This window comes from Megalopta genalis, chromosome 4, assembly GCF_051020955.1.
Source record: "Megalopta genalis isolate 19385.01 chromosome 4, iyMegGena1_principal, whole genome shotgun sequence".
In the NCBI taxonomy this organism is placed as follows: Eukaryota; Metazoa; Arthropoda; class Insecta; order Hymenoptera; family Halictidae; genus Megalopta; species Megalopta genalis.
The window spans coordinates 8,826,452-8,850,548 of record NC_135016.1 but is presented as its reverse complement, the minus strand read 5'-3'; the positions used below and the strand labels follow the sequence as shown (position 1 = coordinate 8,850,548).

General features: G+C 43.5%; 1 protein-coding gene across 6 annotated transcripts in view; it reads left to right on the top strand.

Moving 5' to 3' along the window:
• The window catches only part of by (focal adhesion protein tensin), a 309,556-nt gene that overhangs the window by 95,847 nt on the left and 189,612 nt on the right, over positions 1-24,097 (top strand). For all 6 annotated transcript variants that reach the window (XM_076521246.1, XM_076521247.1, XM_076521245.1 and 3 more), the window contains exons 2-3: positions 15,702-15,810; positions 17,137-17,174. In XM_076521246.1, coding sequence (XP_076377361.1) covers positions 15,702-15,810; positions 17,137-17,174 — 147 coding nt within the window. The remainder of the gene's footprint in view (positions 1-15,701; positions 15,811-17,136; positions 17,175-24,097) is intronic.

Sequence of the window (24,097 nt, the reverse complement as noted above, 5' to 3'; positions counted from 1 at the left end):
CTCGTGGCCGTGCACAATCGCGGCGTTTCGGCCACGAGCAGAACTATAACTCAGAAAAGCCGGTGTTGCGACCGAGCCATCGGCATTCCGGGCGCGGCGTGCGAATAAAAAGCCTGAGGGAAAGGGACCGAGACTCCATCCACCAGAACAGAATGAGAGGATGATAGAGAGAGAGAAAGTGAGAGAGAGGAGAGGGCCGAAATAAAGGCGGAGGAGTCGGCACGGTCCTGATTGGTAATCCCTGGCGGCAACGCCGCGGTAAATCCGAGGCGGAAAGGGAACGGAACCGAGGAGAAACGATATTCGAGGTGTGCGCGCCTGCTCGCAAACGTGTACGCGTGCAAACGAGACCCGAAAATTTATTCGCGACGGACGGCGCTCGAATAAATTCCGGCTGGAAACCGCCCCCGACCCTGGTCATCGCCGGCCCGCGTCAAGACTCCACGGTAAATTTCCTGTAAATCGACGTTCGAGCATCCCCGCGTTTATAAATCCCGCGATATGACTCCCCGCCTGTCGTAGGAATTGCCGAAAATTTGAATCCCGTGGCTCCGTATCCGATATTTCGCAGTCCGAATATACCCCCACTGGTACTTCGCCGAGTCTCGCGCTACGCTGCGATTTATCGGAGATTCCTCTTTGAGGACCATTTAACCGGCAACTTGTTATTTATTGCCACGGCCCGGATATTTGCTCGTTTCTGTCTCGTAAACAGCTCGGGCGTGCCGTGCAACATTTTTCGCGGAATATACGGCGGGTTCTAGCCCGTCTTTTGTGCCTCGGCAGTTTTTATGCTGGCCGGTGTTGCTTTATTTGGTCGCATTGTGTCAGTCAGGATTTTCTAAATAGTATAGTATAGTATAGTATAGTAACTAAGCTAGTAAATTAGTGAACGTAAACATTTCTGTCTTCGTAAGAAAGTATTCAGAACGATGAAGTTTTAGTCATTTCAGGTATGAACAAAAATCGTAGGACAACATCAAATTCTTTAGAAAAATGTGTTTAAAGCGTCGAATTTCAATTATAAATGACGCAAATACTATTTCATAGCGTTTTTCTACATATTTACACACAAGAAAGACGATTCAAAGCGAATAATAACAATAAACCCTACATCCAGAGCTATGAACAAATTTTTCAAAAATCGCCGTCACATTTACTATAACTACTAGACTGCGAAATTTACGGATTTATGAAAAAATGCAAATAAGAAAAACAACGAAGAGTAGTGATGCATCACTATCGACCTATTATAATTATTTCAATATTATACAATTAATCATTAAAGCAAAGAAAACCTAGCTAAGCGACTCTTGCTCGTTGCAATCAAATCCGTAAAATTTGTATTCTGCCTGAAGAATCCGCGTTCTAACGATCCCCCTCGCGAGACGCGTCCGAATACGAGGGCGACGAGAATCCGAAGAAAATCTGAAAAGAGAAATGAAATTTCGAGGTCTCCGGAACAAGATGACGGCCGCGGGAGCCGTTGCCCAGTGAAATCGGAGCGCGGTGCGCGCGTATTTTTTCCCGTGGAATCGTTCGTGAATCGGAACGGGTCTCGTCTTCCCTAGGCCGGGGGCCCGCGAATCGTGTTTCATTAAATTACCACGCTCCTCAAACACAGATCCCGGTTTCTTTTTGACGCGATCGTGGCATGCGATCCGGGCCAGATGCGAGGAGGCATACATTTCTCCAGTTTGTTAGAGCACCGCGGGACGTTGTTCTGAATGCGGTCCCGATAACTCTTCGTCGTTCCCTTCCTTCCTTCTCCGGCCTGTCTGCTCCCCCGGCTTCTTCTCTATCCGCCCCTCTAGCCCCCCGGCCCACCTCTATTACACGCACGACTTCCACGGAGAGTAACGCGATCGTAGAGATGTTTTCGAGGAAGCACGGCGGATTTAAGGCCACCGCGCGCTCGCGTTCGAGCCGAGGGCCTACAAGCCCGTTTCTATGCGCGCTCTGTCATCCGGGCAAAGATGTTGTCATCCGTGGCATTAGCCTCGTTTATATTCCTCTTTTCGCGGCCGTATCGCCTCGCGACCACCCCGGCAAATCGTATTTCAACTCGATCGACCGCGAGCAAAACGCCTCCTGGCCCTCGACAACGAGCATCCCCGGCCTATACACGATTCAACGTCTGCTTCCTTGTAATGATCCCGCCGCGTACCGGCCTCTCGTTCATCCTGTTTATGCGTCCTCACCGCGCCCGCGATTTGTAGACTAACGGCCACCTAAATCGTTTTTCCCCCCGATGCCTTTTTAATATCTCGTTATTTACGAGGCGAATAAACAATGCCCGACGGAAAGTATCGGACGGTCAAGGTAATTTCTTGCACCATGAATCAGACCCGTCACTTCCTGCCCCTATTCCTCGATATGCTTTTCATAAATCCACCCGGAAACCGCGGACCGAGCGATTTGACTCCACGCTGGAAAATAACGAGCTGCGGAACACTTCGCTGTTCGCAAGGATCGCTCGATTCGAAGATTTATTCCTTCGTTTCGTTTATCTTCTAGTACAATAATTTGATATGTATTTTTCGATAAATGTAAAATTCATTATAGCCGAAAACTGATCGAAGGCTCTGTAATTGCTCACACCACAGTAATCGGTTCCATTTCCCCACATGTGGCGGGTTCCTCGGGTCATTTGAAGCAACTTTTTCCTTTACAAAAATTTTCTCCAAGGCGCCGTTAACGAGTTATTAACGAAAAACAGTGACCAATGAGAGGCGAGCTCGGCTGGCGCGAGGCGACCGAGCCAATGAGCGGAACTGGGCTTCGTGCGCTGGTTGGCTGGGCCGTCTCGCGTCAGCCGTACTCGATTCTTATTGGTCACTGTTTCTCGTTAATAACTCGTTAACGGTGCCTCGGAGAAAATTTTTGTAAAGGGAGAAGTTGCTTCAAATGATCCGAGGAACCCGCCATTTCCAGATTGCGAGACATATTTGGGATACCCTGTAGATCTTATTGGTACGTGAAAATCAATAAACCATAAAGGAGTAGGACAGTTAGAAGAATCGTCGTAAACATCGTCAATTGTATAATTGTGAAAATGTGTCGCCGTCCGAGAATCAAAGGATTATTCGAGAGTTGCGTTTTTGTCAACGACTATAAAGACAAGCCGTAAGGCTGAAATAATCGTACCTCCTCCTCCTAAATTATGCATTTTTGTTTACAAGCTGAGAATTGGAGAGAATTTACTATATTTCTAGTTTCTTTCGTAGGAAAGTTTAATTTTGCACGTTTCAAACAAAAATGAACAATTCGAGTCCCGCCGAGTCTTGCGGCTCGTTTTTGTCGACAACTATAAAAACGAGCCGGAAGGCTTGAATATATAATACCTCCTGTTCCCAAATAGTCGATTTTTTATTCGAAGCCGAGCGTCGATTAGGGAGAATTTACCGTGCCAATAAATGCGTAGAATTTTTCCTGGAAATGGCATACCTCGGACATGTAATTTCGATCACGGTAAACGAGTTTCCAGACCGCCGTGCATCGCCGCAGCGTTTTAAACTTCCGCAGAGCATTAGTATCAGCGAAGCCGACTTCTTTGAAGTCAGGTTGCGCAAACCTCCGCAGGAATCAGCGAGGCGAGAGCGTCTGCAGCAACTGACGGTCCAGCCGCGGCGATACAATTCCTGGAGCCGCGGGCCTGAAACACCGTCGATTTCCAGCGTGTTTTCCATGCGTCGTCGCGACAGCCGGGATTAAAGGACCGCTAGAATAAGGCGGGAGATAAAAGCGTCCCTTTTGAGCGCAGACAGAGAAGGGGGCGACGCGCGCGAAGGGCGAGGGGGCAGGAGGAGGGAAATAGTGACCGTGCACTCTTTGTATCTACGCGGTTAATGCGAGCCGAAGTGTTCCGAGTCAAAGCGCAAACACAACCCGACAAAGCGGCCTCTGTTCCACTCTGTTCGTCCTCTTCCCCCTTTTCCTCCCCCGCCCCGTTCTCGTTCTCTCTCTCTCTTCCTCCACGTTCCTCGCGGACGGTTTCGCGAACCGGACCGACGTGTGTATCGTCCCGAGCGGAACGCACTTGATTCCACTCGACTCGGCTGCCAGAACTTTGAACCCGTTCGAGTCGATTCCCCCAGACTAGTTCGAGTGTCGGTGTCGGTTCCCGGAGCGCACGGCTTTGGCCCTGTTAATTAACAACCGTGCTGGAAATTCGGCCGGATCACCATTCCGTATCGTCTCTACGGCCCGACGTCCGGAAATGCAACGAAATCCTGGTCCCTATGCACCGTCTGGCACAAACGGGACGCCGGAATGGAATGTCCTCTAGACGGATGATCTGCCCTGACGAGGACAAACGCAACGGGGCCACGCCCATTTTCTGCACCCTGCGCACGGAAATTGCGAGATTATCTTCTGGCGACTATCTCCGCGATTTTAATAAGGCTCGAGGTGCTTCGATCTCTTTTAGATCGATCTAGATGCGGTTAGGATACGTGCTATTCTACGGGACATTGTTTTGCTCCTATCAGAATCGGGAGCAACGAAGCCACGCCCATTTACAGCAACTTATACATAGAAGAAGCAAGGCAGTCTTTTGCGAGCACCTTGTTAAGATGGAAAGAGATTCAGCTACCTCTAAATTGCTTTTCTTTAGAGACGGTTAGAAATTAATGCGTACAAGACTATCCTAATTTCGTCGTAATCGAGAGCCGCTAAACCACGCCCAGTCAGAGCAATCTATAGACAGAAAGAATAAAGTATCTTCATTAAGATGTAAATAGGTTCGACATCTTCTGCATCGCTTCGGATCGAACGTAACATCAGATTACTCTGCAGGACAGTGTTCTAGTTCCATCGGACAAGGAGCCACGAAGCCACGCCCACTGGTAGCAATCGATCAAGCCACGCCCATTCGGAGTAACGCGAGGAAATAACAAGAGCAACATTTAATAAATCGCCGAGAGTTTAAGTTCGTTTAAATAAATCCGAGGCTCCCATCGATGCCGAACTCGCGAAACAGAGACTCTGCGACATGATTCGCCCCGAGGTCAATTCGCAGCGCTCCCAGGCCAAAGAGAGCGAGCGCACGCTGGCTCTGCCAGGTCCAACGTTACCGCAATGCTCGTCACGCTCGAACCGTGCTACACGCTGTCACGTTTCCCGCGACGACTTCTCTCGGTCTTACCAGCACGGGGAATTCAATTTTGGCATGAGCCGAGACGGAACGATATCCGGGTCAGCGGGCGATCACAGCCGATCTCAAATATTTGAGGTGGCGAAGGAAGATCGTAGCTGCATGTTGAAATTCAATTTCACCACGGTGGACCGCGACACAAAAGAGACATTTGGGCGCTGGGCGCAACGTGTCACTGATGGCCGAGGAATTTGCGGAACCTCGCCGGTTGTTGCCGCCGGAGTTCTCGCGGCTGAACGTTCGATCTGTTTTCGGTGACGCTCGGATGCTGGGCTGTTGATGTCCTCTTTATGATAGCTGGCTCCGCAGGCTTATCGCTTATGGATGGGGCCCGGTATGTAGGTCGAGAAAACACTGCTTCGACGAGCCTGGAATGAGGGATGATCGGACACATCCGTTCGTGGGACTTTGTCTGCCGCCACGTTCTCGGATTGCCGGTACTTTAGACGTTCGGCAAGATTAATGTCCCCGACTTAGCGTCCCCCGAGTTTCGTTCGAGTTCTTTTCAGCGAGTTCTCGCGACTTGATAAATTTTCGAAGTTTTTTAAGTTCAAGCATTAGGGAAGTCCGCGTCTGATGAGCCTCTGCAATATTATCGTCGTGGTTCTTCCGTTTTCTGCGATTTATTAACCTTTCGGGAGTTCCATTTACAGTAGCGGGTAAAAAATTAAAGCGACAGCTAGAACTTTTGCCATTTTTGCAAGAATTTGCAAGATTTTTGTCAAAAATTTTTGTCAATTCAACTTTGCAGGCCACTGGGAAGAGCAAAAAATTTTTTCTGCGAATCAGACTGCAATATTCTTGTAGAACGAAGCTTTCCCTTTCAAACGAGCCCAAAAACGTTGATCTGCGATTTTTTGGTGCCTATTTGTAGCCATTTGAGTCAACAATGTGACGACAGTAATCAACTTCCAAAGCAGGCGTCAGAATTGATCAAAATTTATCACAATTCAAAGTGCTGTAACTTTCTTAGAAAAAATCGCAGGACTCCGTATATAAGCTCATGTTAAAGAGTGAAACTTCTGCTTTTAAGATCTTTCGGTTAATTCCGATCAGATCTGCGGTGCTGTTAGCTACCATAATTTTAGCAAGAATGCCTGGTTTTTGCCCAAAATTCAACTTCGCAGTCCACTGCAAAGCGCAACAAATTTTTCCTGCGAATCGAACTACAGTATTCTTGTAGAACGAAGCCTTCCCTTTTCAACGAGCCCAAAAACGTTGATCTGCGATTTTTTTGTACCTTTTTATAGCCGTTTGAGTCAACAGTGTGACGACAGTAACTGAATATTCAACTTCCAAACCAGGTGTCACAATTGATAAAAATTTATCACAATTCAAAGTGCTGTAGTTTTGTTAAAAAAAATCGTACGGCTCAGTATCTGAGCTCATTTTAAAGAGTGAAACCTCTGCTTTAAAGTACTTCTAGTTACTTTCAATTATATCCGCTGTGTCGTTAGCTATCATAACTTCAGCAAGAATGCCTGATTTTTCCCAAAAATTCAACTTCGCAGTCCACTGCAAGGCGCAATAAATTTTTCCTGCGAATCAAACTACAATTTTCTTGCAGAATAAAGTCTTCCCTTTCCAACGAGCCGGAAAACGTCGACGTACGATTTTTTCATGCTGCTTTATAGCCATTTGAACGAACGGTGTGCAGCCGGATTAAAGATCGCGAAAATAAAGCTCGAAATCGGGGAATTTTAAAATACCCTCGCAAATTGGCCCGTCCATTTCGCAGTCATGTAAAACTGGCGCACGATTCGTCCAAGTATTAAAATTCATCGCCCGCGATTGCCGGCTTGCCCCATGAAATTTTTCAGCCGTCAAACATCGCGGCGGTAGTACGAAAGCTGCACAGCCGCGCGAATTTCCGCGTGCATCGGAAGCTGCGCCCGTGTCGGCGCGATTAAAATTCCGGGCCATCGTTCATCCCGAATGTTTCTCATGCGACGAGATCCCCGGGTTACCAAATAAAACAGCGCGGCTCGTCCCGTCTCGTTTCGCCTCGTCTCGTCGCGTCGTTTCATCGTAATCCTTTCGCGTGCCTAAACTCTAGACGTCGGACGTTATTGCGTTTCTGCCGTGCGCACGAGCTCGTTCCCGAACCTAAAGAGAGAAAAACAGTGAGAGAGAGAGAGAGAGAGAGAGAGAGAGAGAGAGACGTGAAAAAAAGAAGTTACGGTGCTCGGGTCAGCGGCGACCTCGACCTCGAGGATGCTCTTGGAGAAAGGTAAGATGGAGGAGTGCAGTTTGAGCAGAGTCTGACGTAGTGAGCCAGATAAAGATTCTAGCCCATAAGAAGTTGCCAAGCCCGTTCAATTGGAAGCTTCAGAAATCAGATAGACCATCATAAAATAATCGCCTGGCCAACGATTCTTCCGACGAACTTCAGGGAGAATCAGCAATGTTTGCTTCTTCTGCGTCAGGATCCGTTGTGCGCTGTTTGAAGCAGTTTCGAGAAGCTCTGTCCAAAAGAACAATTTCTCGAGAAGGTTTCTGCGATCTCTAAAGTAATAATATTTTAACCCTTTGAGCCCAGTTGTCACCAATATTGCTGTGTGCTATCATTCATATGAAAGTGACAAAGTCGCAAGTGATAAATTTATCTTCAATTATTATTTCTTCTCGCGTTTTCATGCTTGTATTCTTCAATATAAGCTAATCGTATAAAACGTGCAAATGAAAATACGAAAGAACGACTTTTAATCACAATTTTTGCAAAACTTGGTTCAAGTTGCCGGTACAGCATCTTTTCAGTAGCTACATTGCAGCGATCCTAGTCTCCCTGGTAATTAGAAGCTGCCTCTAACGAGCTTAACTCCTTCAAACATCGTTCTCTGATCCATCGGCGGACTTCCAAGCATCGACGTACTTTCCCCGAAGATTAAGGATCAATTAATCGCGCGTGATCAATGACAGCGGGCATTCGCGGGCCAGCAGGGGTCACGCGGCGCTAATGAATCCGGCAATTAGTTGCCGAGATACGTGGGCAATCGTCTGGTCGAGCGACAGGGCTGTGTCGCCGTGAAATTATGTGTGCGACCATGGGAAAGTATGCATTGTTTTTATCATAACGCGCGTGCACCGCGGGACGCTCGATTGATAAATCGTCATTACAAATGGGATGGGCAGAGCTAAGTGGCGGCGGGACTCCGCGCGGCATCAATTACTCGGGTAATTGGAAAAGTACGATACACGGCGTACGTTCGAGGATCGATCGATCGGCCGCTCGGACAGCGGAATTATTTGTACAATCGAGAAATTGAATGGCTCATCATCGATCACGCCTCGTTGCCCGGTGTCGTTTTGCTCGAATTTTTCCCGCGGCGCGCCGCCGCCGCGCATTTTTTTAAACGCTCGCTACGTTCGAACGTATTTGTTCTCGTTAGACACGCCGCGCGGAAATTTTCTCCCGTGTGTTCCAAGAGATTTCCGTGTCAACTGGAAATCCGAGTTTCTGGGACGCTTTCTACATCGCGGAGAATTTTATTTTTCAAAATGGACGTGAAACACGCGGCCGGATAATCAACCCTAATCAATTCTACCTCGTAATGTTATCAGATGCTGTGACGTTTAGTTGTATGGTGTATATTGTAATCATGGTCAATCATGGAGGCATTTTATTTTTGTTTTCTTTATTTTATTTTTATTTTATCATTACTATTAGTAGTATATTATTATATACTACTATACTACTATACTACTATTATTATATACTACTATACTACTATACTACTATTATTATATACTACTATACTACTATTATTATATACTACTATACTCTACTATACTACTATACTACTATTATTATATACTACTATACTACTATACTACTATTATTATATACTACTATACTACTATGTTATTATATATTATAGTATATTATTATTAGTAGTATATTATTATCATTGCATTGAATTTTTGTGCAGATATTAAAAGGACATTAATGCTAAATAAATAAATAAATGGAAGAATAACATTGAAATTACCTGGGAATTTATAAAGAACTGTAAGAAAGTTTAGCTTTCATAGCATCTATATTTCATTGATCTACTTTCGAAGACGTCGACGTGATTTGTGTTCCGTCAAAAGGCCGAACGGATAATTTGGACAAATGTAACGCGGCCATCAATACGGGGACATAAAAGGGCCATTTATCGTTCGTCAGGTAAAATAAAAGCTAGAAGGCAGCACGATGACAGCGAATGGGCCGAGCTTTTGCATACAGTGACCAATAAGGAAGCCCGTTCTTCCGGCTGCACTGTGCAGCCGCGGCGAGTGACAATAATTCAGCTGGTGGCTCGCAGTGGGCCGATAAAACTGATAATTACGAAATATTACGGTCTCGTAATGGCGCGGTATTTTACAATTTGTGTCGGCGCGGTCTGGACGCCGGCCGAGGCAAACTTTGCCCGATAAAGCGAACAGTAACCGCGAGCGATGATAATGTCGCGGGATTTTCATTGAGAACGGCTTATCAAACGCCGCGCAACGTTATATTGTTGTGCCGGAGGGGCGACGTTGTTCGTTAAATGCGATCGATCTAATCTGGCGGACCGTGCGCCCCTAATTTTACTTTATTTTATTATCGGTTGCCCTAAAATTCTTCCGCACCATTGTGCGATAATATTTACGCGCGTCGGGATACATTTCGTTTTATGCTTGAGTCGGGGATGTTACACGTCTGATTCGTGAATCATTTCTGAGCTTATTTATCGAACAGCGACATCTTTTTGCAACATTGTCCGATGCTCGCCGATATGCCACTTTGTTTCATTCTGGGCGGTTTATACAATTTTTGTCGCGAATGACATTAAAGCGATCTTACAGTATGAAGTATTCTCTTTTCAATGAGATCAAAAATATCTATCTATGATTTTTTTGCTCGATTTTATGGCTATTTGAATGTAAAGTGTGTCGCGGCTTTTGGAGACCCAAAATTTGAAACAAAAATTAAATGAAATCTGAGCTTCAGAAGATTGTAACTTTGTTGAAAATGATCGTATCGCGATAAATCAGGACTCGTTTTAAAGATAAAAGTCTGCTCTCTATTGCTGCATCAGTCTCTTTGGAGTAAAATTGCTATGTTGTTAGTAGTCGTATATTTTGCAACAATGTTCAGTTTTAGACAAAAGCTCAAATTTGCCGATCTCTGAACAGTTGAATAAATTTTTTTTGCGAATGAAGCTAAAGTACTCTCAAAACATAAAGTCTCCTCTTTCCAACGAGACCAAAAATATCGATCTATGATTTTTTTGCTCGATTTTATGGCTATTTGAATGTAAAGTGTGTCGCGGCTTTTGGAGACCCAAAATTTGAAGCAAAAATTAAATGAAATCTGAGTTTCAGGAGATTGTAACTTTGTTGAAAATGATCGTATCGCGATAAATCAGGACTCGTTTTAAAGACAAAAGTCTGCTCTCTATTGCTGCATCAGTCTTTTTGGAGTAAAATTGCTATGCTGTTAATAGTCGTATATTTTGCAACAATGTTTAATTTTATACAAAAGCTCAACTTTGCCGATCTCTGAACGATTGGACAAATTTTTCCTGCGAATCAAATTAAAGTTGTCTTAAAGTATAAAGTCTCCTCTTTCATACGAGACCAAAAACATCTTACCACGATTTTTATATGCCATTTTATGACTATTCGAATAAAAAGTATGCCGTAATAGTGAAAAATTAAATCTCTGACGACGAGCAAAAATTACACGAAATTCGATGACATTCAAAAGTCTGTAACTTTGTAAAAAATTATCGTATCGCGATGTAAATGGGCTCGTTTCAAAGAGAAAAGTCTGCAGTTTCCAGTCACTTTGATTTTTTCGGTACAGAGCCGCCGTGCCGTTAGGAATTGCACTCTATGCAACCATGTTCGAATTGTTGCTAAAAATTCAACGTTTGCCGATCTGTGGAAAACGCAAACTTGTTTCTAAGCTAATGAATTGATTTTAAAAAAGAAGTGTATCGCTGGTCGACGTAAGAAGTATCGCCAGTGGTGCGGGAATGTGCGTGGAATGTTCGATCCATGTTGCGTGCTCTTCGGTATTGGGTTAATTGCTTGCTGCGTGAAACGAACGACACAGAAATATTTCCTGCGATTATCGTTCTCTAGAAATCGATCGTCGGCCGGTGGCGGAATCTTATTACCTCCGGAATTCTTCAAATTCTGTGAATTCGCGGTCCGATAGATCCCAGAGGGCTGTGACACGGGCCCACAAATCAATTTCCAAAAGGCTACAGATCAATTTCAAAAAGTCCACAGATCAATTTCGAAACGTCCACGGAAAAATTTCAGGAAGTCCACGGATTAAATTCAGGAAACACGCGCAGATGAATTTCAGAAAGCGCACAGATCAATTTGGAAAAGTCCACACATCAATTTCGGAAAGCACACACAGATCAATTTCAAAAAGTCCACGGAAAATTTTCGAGAAGTCCGCGGGTTAAATTCAGGAAACATACGCAGATGAATTTCAGAAAGCACACAGATGAATTTTGAAAAGTCCACAGATCAATTTCGGAAAGCACACACAGATGAATTTTGGAAAGTCCACAGATCAATTTCAGGAAGCATACACAGATGAATTTTAAAAAGTCCACAGATCAATTTCAGAAAGCACACACAGATGAATTTTGGAAAGTCCACAGATCAATTTCAGAAGCATACACAGATGAATTTTGGAAAGTCCACAGATCAATTTCAGGAAGCATACACAGATGAATTTCGAAAAGTCCACAGATCAATTTCAGAAAGCACACACAGATGAATTTCGAAAAGTCCACAGATCAATTTCAGAAAGTCCAAAAGCACATTGACGAATAAGAAAGAACACATAACAATTTCAAAAGGTCCCACCGAGTATATCGGCTAAAAAATCTGCAACAAACGTTCAATTGTTAAATCTACCTATATACCGCATGATTGATCGTCGCCGTCATGGTTGCACAGACTGCAGTGCAATAATCGTGCCCCGAGCAAATATTCGAACACGCGTTCCGCGAAAATTAAATCTCGAACTAAAAGGGCGAACATACATCGTGTTTCACAGTGAGCAAGCTCACGCTATATTTTGCTTAAATATGGTGCTGTCCGCAGCCGAGAGGACCGTGCATTATCACGATCCATGTCCACCGCGCTTCCCTCTATTTCAGCTGAATTACTGAAACCATGACTGCGTCAAATACGTCGTTCCCACGAACAAACACGTGGCCCACCCTCGTTACATATTAATCGACGCTCGCCATTATACGACGTAATGATAGACCGGCCTAGCTGGATAATTTATCGAATTTATTTTCCTGGGGAACAGAAACTAGCGTTACGTAGTTCCACTGTCGTTCTCATAATTACTTCTGTTCGGAAGCCATCGTTTTAAAGAAGCGTTGTCCACTTTTCCGTAATCGTTTATCTTTGGACGCCATCGATTTTTCAAAAAGTGTCGTACACTTTCCTGTTAACAATTCTGCTTGGACACCACCGTTTTAAAAGAGTACACTTTCGCATAATCATTTCTGCTCGGACGCCAACTTTTAAAAAAAATGTCGCACATTTTTCCTGAATTATTTCCGCATGGACGTCGCCGATTTAAACAAGCATCGTACACTTTTTCGTAATTAATTCCGCTTGGATGCCATTGTTTTAACAAAATGTTGTATACCTTTTTTCGTGAACATTTCTTTCTGATTCCATTATTTTAAAGAAATATAAATATATATTTCAATCATTATATTTCATCAATTTTTCAATCATTGTTATTCTTTTGATAACATCTTTTTCAAGAAATGTCGTACACTTTTTTATAATTATTCCCGCGTGGACTGTATTGTTTTAAAGAAGCGTCGTACACTTGCCCCAATCATTCTTCTTTGGACACCGTTGATTTTCCAAAAATAGTTGCACATTTTTCCATAGCCGCTGCTCTTCGAACTACGTCATTTTCAAGAAATATCCGCCGCCTAAAAAAGAATATTCTACACCTTTTAATAACCACTTTAATAACCACCGCCGACTCAAAGAAATGTCGTACATTTTTCCATAACCATTCCTCTTCGCCGTCGTTTCAAGAAAGCGATGTCCACTTTTAACGCCATTATGCTCGACTGAAACGCACCGCAGGCCCCGGAAGATTCACCCGGTGTTATCCGAGCGCCGTCCGCGTATCCTCCGTCCGCAAGAATTACTATGACCGGGTCCGCGTTAAATGTGCCGGTTCCTGGAAGAAACGCGTGGTTCACCCCGGTTACGAGTTAATCGACGCACCTTATTATCCAACCATGAGCACGTCCAACGTCCGAGCACGGTGTATCGTGTGTCGTCAATCGACACCCCGAAGACCTCCTACGTCTCCGCTTTCCCTGAAGAGTATCGAAACGCGCGATCGGGTTCCTTGGAAGCCGATTGAATTATTGACTGGCGCGTCGCGAATCGTCAAACAGAGAGTCAACTCGCGGCGAGGCGAGGCGAGGCGAGGCGAGGCGAGGCGAGGCGAGGCGGGGCGAGGCGACGTGTTCCGCCACGAAATTTGGCACGGCTCCACGTATTGTTTTCCAAGAACGCGTGATCGATCGACGCCGGTGAAAGCACCGAGGTATCCACTTCCCAGGGAAGAGTCGGCCGGTTGCGTGTCTGTAATCGGAACCCGCGCATCACGGGATCGCAAGTGCCCCGGGCGATTATTTGCGCATAACTTCGCGGACCCTGCCTAACCGGCGACCTGATCCTGCTTAGTCCGCGTGGTGTTAGTGGCCCGAGGATGATTCGGAGTCGTACGGGACGACAATCGCCCCGAGATACCTTCTTAGGCGTGTTTCTTGCTTCGATCGATCATCGAACACGTCCAGGATCTTCGTGAAACTTGAACTGCTGTAACTTTGTTGCAAATGGTTGCATCGCGACGAATCTGATCTTATTTTAAAGGGCGGAATCTCTAGTTTATATTTGCTTTCGTTTTTTGTATGTGAAATCGCTGTCTAATTCGCGACAATCGCACTGAGATACCTTCTTAGGCGTGTTTCTTGCTTCGATCGATCATCGAACACGTCCAAGATCTTCATAAAACTTGAACTGCTGTAACTTTGTTGCAAATGGCTGCATCGCGACGAATCTAATCTTATTTTAAAGGGCGGAATCTCTACTTTCTACATACTTTCGTTTTTTGTATGTGAAATCGCTGTCTAATTCGCGACAATCGCCCCGAGATACCCTCTTAGGCGTGTTCCTTGCTTCAATCGATCATCGAACACGTCCAAGATCTTCATAAAACTTGAACTGCTGTAACTTTGTTGCAAATGGCTGCATCGCGACGAATCTGATCTTATTTTAAAGGGCGGAATCTCTACTTTCTATTTGCTTTCTCTTTTTGCTCGTGAAATCGCTGTCCAATTAGCAGTCTTATTCTGTGCAACAATGTTCAATTTGTGCCAAAAATTCAACTTTGCGAACCTCTGGTGAAGATAGAAATATTTTTCGACGGACGAGACTACAGTGGTCATGAAGATTGAAGTTATCCCTTTCCAACGAGTACAAAAAAGTTCGTCAGCGACTTTTTTATGCCACTTTATAGCCATTCGAGTGAAAATTATCCTATCAGCGGTTGGATATTCGTCTTCTAAATAAGACGAAGAAAATTGAAGAATTTGACCAAACTTTAAAGTGCTGTAACTTTGGTTTAAAAAATCGTTAGACTCTGTTTCTAAGCTTATTTTAAAGGGCAAAATATCTGCTTTTCAGAACTTTCGGCCATTTTGGATTAGATCCGCCGTGCTGGCACGTGTCAACAGTTTTCCAACAATGTTCGCGTTTGAAAAAATTGTCAACATTTGCCGACTTCTGCGAAGCGCAACAATTTTTCCCTGCAATTGTAACCATAGCGGCGTTAAAGCCTGTAATTTGCTCTTTTCAACGAGCGCGGGTACATCGTGCTACATTTTTTTCTCGCGTTTCCACAGTCGTTCGTGTCAAACGTGTGCCGCGGCAGCAGTTGAAATTCGACGCAAAAATTGCACGAAACTTCGCGAGCTTCAAAGAGCTGTAACATTGTTGCAAATTATCGTGTCGCGACGATTCCTCTCTCATTTTAAAGGGCAAATTATGCTCTTTCCACGGGTCTAGCTCTCTTTGTTGCTACGGGATCGCTGTACCGTTAACAGCCGCGCAAAGAAACCCATGTGACAAATACAAAAGATTATTCGTTAAAATTGAATTAATTGAAATGTTCGCATTTATTGTCCCGATTCGGCTGGCATCGATCGTTCTCGGATACAGCCGATATGGAATAACGATTCCGGAGCGGAGTAAAAAGTTCCCGTGGCCGCGAAGCACCCTCGAACAGGCGTTTCATTTAAAAGATCTAGGCCTCGTCGAGACTAACCAGTCGAGAGGTCCTTATCCAATAATTAAACCGGGCCGGCGAAAAAATCCATGAAAAAGTTTCAGATAGCGACCGGCGAGGCCCCGGCCGCCCGATCGGATACGGCATTCGTTCTTCGAAGGGATAATCATTGACTTTAATTAATTTTTTTCTCTGTCTTCCGATTGGTTTCAGAGCGAGTTCGAGCCGCAGTGTCACGTGTTCCGGACGAAGCAGTTGCGCAAGCCGCGACCGTGCCATTTGTGCCATCAGGCGGTGATCAAGCAGGCGTCTTGCTGCCGAGGTGAGTCGATAAACTGGCTCTCTGCAGCTCTGGCCACTGGGAAACCCAGAGTTTGCTCGGCCTGTGCTGGAAGCTCGGTCGGTACCGTAGTGGTGGATGGTAAAAGCGAGTTGCCAGCCAGCGAACCGTTCGAACGAACTCCAACGGGAACCATCGAACACTTTGATATCGTTCTCCATTCCCCACCGTACTACCTTCTCTATCGTTCAAATAGTCTGCTGCTTCTTCTCGCGGATCGTTCTCAGCAATTATGGTTACGCTGCGGATTTTGTATATGCACTTACGACGAGGATAAATCGGATGGAATACGAAAGAGTTAACGCGGCGGAAGAATGAACGAACTGTCGCTAAGTTGATTATGTTTTAAACAATTAATGTATCTTGTATTCGACGGAGAATATTTTTATTTTTTTTGTAAGAATCTGCAGCTTAGCCAGAACGGATTATGTCGTGATAAATAACAGAGTAGTTTTATTGATAGTTAAACGAAGTTGTTATAGTTTTAACTTTCGTAACTACGGATGATAATTTTTTATATGTTTGCGTGCTTGCAGTTTGAAAGTAGAGATTCGAGCCTTTAAAATGGGCATAGGCAGAACACTGTAACATGTTTTTGCACGAAGTTACAGAAGTCCAAAGTTCGACAATTTTTGAGGTTCAATATTTCATAATTTTTGAGTACACAATTTACAATTCAGAATTTCTTAATGAATTGTTCAATGGGAATGCAATTTTAGTCGCGTATCAATACGTCATCCCCAGTAACATAATCGAAAAATTTCGTTCGGAATTATATTATAAAAAGAGATTTTTAATTTTAACGATTGGACTGTGGATTTTTTGCATTTTTTGGCTAAAATAGATCAATGAAATACTTTATTACATTATCTCCAATTTCTTAGAACTATTAAAAGAAGAAAACCATTTTTACTTAACTGTTCTTTAAGTTGACGTAGGAAATTCGTATTTTGCACGAAGATCCGCAGTCTAAGTGATAACACTGGAACAACCGAACTTATACAACCACGACGTCCAATTCACAAAATAATAACGAAATAATAACGAATTTCGAATCGGATTTCCGAATCTCGATTTCGCAATCCTCGAAATTGCACGCTCGCGGTCGCGCCAACCTGTTCGTGCGCAGATCTTAAGCGAAATTGCGCAACGTCTCGGCGAATCTGACTTTTCCGAGACGATGCAAACTAGTTCGGTTGTTCGAGTGTCAAGCGGTTAAAGAATAGTCAGCGGCCCGACTAGTTCAGAGCTAGTCGAACAAGTATCCACCGGTTCGCGACGCTAACAAATCGTTCTTGTTCGTTGCAGTGTGCAAGTACATCTGCCACAAGACCTGCGAGGACAAGGTAAGCACCGATATCCCCTCGCCTTTTTCGCGCGCCGGTCCGGATCCCCATCGCTTCGAAACGGATTAGTATCCGCGATCGCGGGACCCGTCTTCTCGGAAACCTTTGTGACAGAGTGGAGAGCACTTCCTCGTACACGAGGAGGCTCTCGCGGCCGCGGAGAGCTCGTACTTCCTGGTACTCAAACAAATCTGCCGTGCCTCGAACACGTGAAACAAAACGTTCCGCGACAACGCCGGCTGTCCCGTCCTGGACACGGTCTGTCCTTCCACAATGCAACTAAGCCGGCCGGAGAGATACGCGTTCGAGGAACGGTACCGGAAGCGATCGGTAGCAGTCGCCACGCCAGAGATCGGGGCTAACAGATGCATCTTAATTCGTGCACGCCACCGGTGCCGTGGCCGATGAGATTCCCCGGTTCTTCGAAGCCGACGATATGGCGGTGCTCGATGCAAATGTGTCCAGGCTATGGGACAAACTTATGGGACGCGTATGAAAATGTTGAGGACGATGGTCTGGTGCTTCCGTAACCCTGCGTCTTCGAGCTTTCACGGTGTTGGCACGTTTTCAACGCGAGATCTATTATTCTGGTCGCACATTTTTTATTTTGAAATTGTTCAAATTATCGGGGCTATTTCTTATGAAACGGTTGGATAAATTCTTTTATACAAATTTTTATTCTTGTTGTCTTATTCTTGTAGTCTTGTTGTTCAGAGTACGGTAGGTTTAGTGTTAAAGCGAAGAGTCAGCATCTATCTATATCTGCATAACTAAGTAATAATATTATTGCGAATTTTAATGTTCAAGAAGTTAATTTAGTTTCATTATATCTTTTGTATAATTTTCACAGAATTATGGGCAACGCACTAGTTTGGACTTGGTTAAAGGACGGCCAATAGATACTGTTTAAAGCAGGGTGCGATATTTTTAGATTTACGAGCACAGAAAACAGCAGTTTTATATCAGTTTATAAAAGTAACAATAAGACATTTATCCCGATTTTTAACAAGCGTTATTATAACATTTGCCGTGAGTAAAATATAAGTTGAACGAATAAACGTATCTTTACAATATGGATAATCGTAAATTAAGAAATTAGTGATCTTAAAGACCTGAAGTCTCGTCAAAAATATGTGTCACGCTGATCTAAAGATTTCAGAGCCTAAAATCATACTTTATAATAAATGAATAAAGAAGACAGGTAGCTTGTTTCATACGAAAAATTCTGCACACTTCGTATACTCCAACAATTGCATACATTACTCGATGCAACGCTTCCTATCAAGGTTATGAGCTCACCTTTGGACAAACAAGCGAGTGGGTTAAAATCACACAATCATAAAATATAACGCATACACGTGAAAACGTTGCGAGGGCAAGTGAGATAAATTATAAAGCGACTATAAATTAACTCAAAATAATCTCAACGATAAATTTGGTCAGTGACCAAACAGCGAAGACAATAACAATCCTTGTTTGTCGCAGCGAGGATAATGCGACTCGCGTCACCGCGAGATTCTAACTTGCCGAAGTACAAAAGAGCCTTTCGGTTCGTCGCAAAAAAATGGCAGGGGAGGCCTGAAAAAGCGAGCACTGCGAACGGCTGACGTGAAAGCGATGCCGGGCCGTTGTTTCTCGGATGTTTTATAATTTTGTCGGCTGGCGTAGATCTCGGCCGAGCTGGTTGTGTGAAATGCGGTGTGGGTTCAGTCACCGGGCAGGGCACGAGCCTCTCTTACCTTACCTTCTTCGTATCTCGAGGCACTCGTGTGTCACACCGGCTCCTCGCACACCGACGAGCAACACACATCTTCGACGCAGCCATGAGCCAGCGGAGAGAGACTAGCGGAAGGATGAACGCTGGACGTCGAGGAGAACGTGCCCGAGACAGTGGCAGAGAGATAGATGAAGGTACGCGGGGTAAGAAAAGAAGGGAGAGAGAGAGCAAAAGGGAGAGGGAGGATAAGAGTGCTGGACTGAAAGAGAGAAAAAGAGAGAGAAAGAGAGAGAGAGAGAGAGAGAGAGAAAGAGTGAGAGAGAGAGGGGGGAAGAGGAGCACGACTTCCTTCTGTAAGTGCCGGAACGTCGTTTGTTACGATGGTTTTGTGGCACCGCGAACAAAACGGTCGGCCCGATCCCTTTGATACGTCCATTTTCGACCGAGAGCCTCCATTACCGCCGCAGGAATCTACCCCGGTGGATCTCTTTCCGCGACACATGCACACGGTGAAAGCGAAAGAATTCTTGCTCGGCGCAGAGCGCGATTGACATTTAAGAAGCATCCCCGCTGATGCCGATAGTCTCGTCCCGGCGGACGTTTGACTTTCGCTGAACTTGTCATCGATGCCGGGCAATTAGCGGCCGCTGTTCAGGGGGGGAGAATTGACATTTTCGCTACGGGGCAAAAATGCCGGAAGGCATAAAGTTTAATTAGCTAGATTCGACCGATAGATTGCGGCTAGGCTCGATACGCGGGGGGACGGCTACTTGAATATCCAGTTCTATGGCTGATTATATTGAGCCCGTTTTGTTCTGTCACGATTATGCGCCGGGCTAAAACGAGAACAATCCTAGCCTAATTGGTGATTCGCCAAACCGTTTCCTGATATTAATGAGGGGAAACGTTGAAACACTGCGAGCATCCTCGGCATACAGCTCCGGCAGAAAGTTTCTCTGTTCGGGAAAGACAAGAGCAGATTTTCGGATGTTCGTCGCGCTGCGCGATTATCAATTTTCGGCTGACGATCGAGCGTTTGCGTTGAGATCATAAATCGGAGAGGATAGAGCTGGATTTATATTTTAAGCTAAATAGCTAAAACAGCTATTTTGAGCTAAAATAGTACCGAAGAAAGGAATTCTTAAGACGCGTGGACGTTGAAGTAAATGAAAAGGGGTAACGAGAGAAGAATTCCTAAAAATTGTGCACACTAAATTATAATGTGATGCGCATGAAAAGAAAGGATTGTTCAGGGCTCTGCGTGCTAAATTATGATGTGGAGAGCACTGAGAGAAAGAATTATTTAAAACTGTGCGTAATAAATTATAACGTGGAAAGCAGCAAAACAAAGAACTATTCGGAACTGTGCATACTAAATTACAACGTGAAGAGCTCCAAAAGAAAGAATTATGCAAAACTGTGCATGCTAACAAGGAAGGGACTGATTAAATCACTCTATACTGATTATATCACTCTGTAAGGGTACCGAATCAAGGAATAATGGAAGGAGAATGGTATCGAATTAAAAACTTCTAAACTTGTACGGTACCAAGTGATAAATTAATGAAACGAAATAACTATCAAATGAAAGAATTACAAAATAGGACGAGCGCCAAATGAGAGAATAATTGAAAATAGGAAATACCAATTGAAACAATTACAAAAGAAAAATGGTATCGAGTGAAAAAGTTTCAAAAGATAAATGGCGCCAAATGAAAGTATTATAAAAGAGTAATTGTATGAAATGAAAAAAAATTATACAAAAAAACAAGTACCAAGTGAAAGAATTACAAAATATAAATGACACCAAGTGAAAGGATTATACAAGAAGGCAAGTATCAAGTGAAAGAATTACAAAATAAAAATGGTACCAAACGAAAGAGTCGTACAAAAAGACAAGTACCAAGTGGAAGAATTACAAAATAAAAATGATATCAAATGAAAGAATTATACAAGAAGATAAGTACCAAGTGAAAAAGTTATTAAAAGAATGATACAAAATGAAAGACTCGAGAAAACCAAATACAGTAAATTCTCCTTAATTAAATTTTCCTCAGCTTGGAAACAAAAATGAACAACTTTGCAACAGGAGGTTATTTTATTATTATAAAATAATGCCTCCCTTATTATTATAAAATATTGCCTCGTTTTTATAGTTATGTCAATAACTGTAAAGCCGCAAGGCTAGAACAATCGTGTCTCCGCTTCCCAAATTGTCCATTTTTGTTTCCAAGCTGAGCGTCAATTAGGGTCAATTTACCATAGCGCCAAATGGAACAACTGCAAATTAAAGAAAAGCATAAAGGATGAGCAAAGTATGTTGTCACAACGTGTCCCTTCTATCGCGTCAGTGAAACTTTCAAGCGCAAGTGTACCCGAAGCGTCCAACGAATCATTTATCCGGCGGTCATCCGATCTAAGATCGCGGGGGTCGTTAGGAATTCGTGCTTATCAAGTTTACGGGCATCGGCACGAACGTTATTGCCCTTTCGGGGAGGTACAAAGGGGAACGGGCCCTCGTCCTGCATAAGAATTCTGCGGCGGGTCACGTTCGTTCCGGAGGTTTTGAAATTCGAGACAGCTCATGGTTCCTTCCAGGAGTCCGCGGCGTCTCGAACCTCGTCTTCGCGGTATTATGGAACATCAGCCTTCGCGTATGATGTAATTCGTCATGGGCATGGTGACGAGGGATATTTGTTTGGTCGCTGGTCGCCTTGAACTCGCCCGGACCACGCGTTCTTTGGTGTTTCGAGCGTACGTTAAGACGGCTAATTGCGTGAACTATTAGGTCACTACGTAAACCGGTGTCGCAATTAGGGGACCGTCGAAAAATCCTGTACGAGCCATCAAGTCGGCGTGTACAGTGGTGTTTTAGAAATGAAAAGAATTCGGTCGGCAACATTCGTTTAGATTACTGTTTTAATAAGTTTTATTGGAGATCTCAATATAACTGCAAAATAAATAAATTTAATAATTTAGAATATAAATTAAATGATTTAACATATAAATTTAATAATTCAAAATATAAATCTAATAATTTAAAATATACATTTAATAATTCAATGTATAAATTTAATAATTCAAAGTATAAATTTAATAATTTAAAATATACATTTAATAATTCAAGATATAAATCTAATAATTTAAAATATAAATTTATAAATTTAAAGAATAAATTTAGTGACTTAAAATATTAATTTAATAATTTAAAATATAAATTTATAAATTTAAAGAATAAATTTGGTAACTTAAAATATAAATTTAATAATTTAAAATACAAATTTATAAATTTAAAGAATAACTTTAATAACCTAAAATATAAATATAATAATTTAAAACACAAATTCAATCATTTCAAGTACAAATTTAAAATTGTTACTACTCTGATCGCATTGATATTATATCTCGTACACTCGAGTTCCTGAGTATTCGTTATCACGGTGAAACAGAACCGATAAATTGGTATCGCCAACAGTTTGCATAAGTTCTATTACGTTTCGTGAAGTTGTATTTGTTGTTTCGACGATTGTAAAGTAAAAACTCCGGTCATAATAATATAAGTTAGAGAGTGTCTATTATACTTCTGCTAGGCATAAGGGACAAGGAGGATACGAAAGCTGGGTACCATTATTCCGTAGGTCCTGATTACCGATTAGGAAATTTATTCGCTAGGATGTTCGAGCTCGCAGTGGCGCATCCTGTTCATTATCTCCAGCGGCCGCTGTCCGTACAACGATAGAAATTGTCCAGAAAGTACTGTTATCTGCAGTCCCCTGTAACATTATAACGCTACTGTATACACGAAGGAGCGATGCATCACGCCACGTATCTCGCCAAGATAAACCGAGGTATGTGTGAGAAGGTATTGATATCATCGCTTTCGCTATAACGCCCCGTCTCCAGGAATCGCGGCGCAGCTGTTGGCTGAGAACCGCTGGCACGCGGAGCTAGCTAACGAACGACATCATTCGTCGAATATGGAGAACCAGGTGTTTCCTTGAGATCGAAGGTCGCCACGTTTCTTTTTCACCACTTCCTCCACAGCGAACTTCTGAACTATCCTACCAGGACAGTTTGGAATTAGGAAACCTAACTAACTCTCGCCATTACCTAGGTAACCAGAACTGGGAGTTCGCCAATGATCGGTTTGCTATCGATTGGGAAAATTCGGAATAGTGTTAGGAACTTGCTGACACGTGTTTCCAAGTAGGAACATCGATTATCCGGGCCAAGCAGAGCGACACAAGTGTTCGGATAATGGAACGGTTACTTTGTTAAAGTGTCAGATCTTTAATGATTTTTATTATAAATAGTTTTGTATATGGTTCGTCTTTGATTCAGTTGATTACAGGTAAAAAAATAACTGTTGATCGTGATATCGAAGGACCGGATAATCGAGGTTCTGCTGTATTCCGAAAGAGAATGTTGATTAAAAACTAATGAAGACTATTGCCACGGTTGCCAGATGAAGTGGAGATTGCTTGAAACGTTATAGTGGTTGACAAAGCAGGGTTTGATCTAAATCGGCGTAGCCTAGGGTGATCTCTAAACTTTGATCTCCTTTAGAAACTTCGAGTATCAAACCTTCATGTAATAAAGAGGATTGTTAGAGGAAAACAATGAAGAAAATTGTAATTACTGATAGACAGAGTAACGAATAGTTGTGGAAGCTACAGTAGTTGTCGCCAACAGGTTTCGCTGCCAATAGGCGTGGCCTAAACTGATCAGATTTTGACCATCTCCTAGAAGCAGGAACTTAGGATTGATGACAGATAAAGAATATACAGAGTGTCCCGAAAATGTCTCGCAATCTAAAAGTGGCGGGTTCCTCAGGTCATTTGAAGCAACTTTTTCCTTTACAAAAATTTTCTCCGAGGCACCATTAACGAGTTATTAACGAAAAACAGTGACCAATGAGAGGCGAGCTCAGTTGGCGCGAGGCGACCGAGCCAATAAGCGGAACTGGGCTTCGTGCGCTGGTTGGCTGGGCCGCCTCGCGTCAGCCGTACTCGATTCTTATTGGTCGCTGTTTTTCGTTAATAACTCGTTAACGGTGCCTCGGAGAACATTTTTGTAAAGGAAGAAGTTGCTTCAAATGATCCGAGGAACCCGCCATTTCCGGATTGCGAGACATTTTTGGGACACCCTGTATATGACAGCAGATAAGAATAATTATGGAAGCTGCCGTGGTCGTCAAAAGTGGACA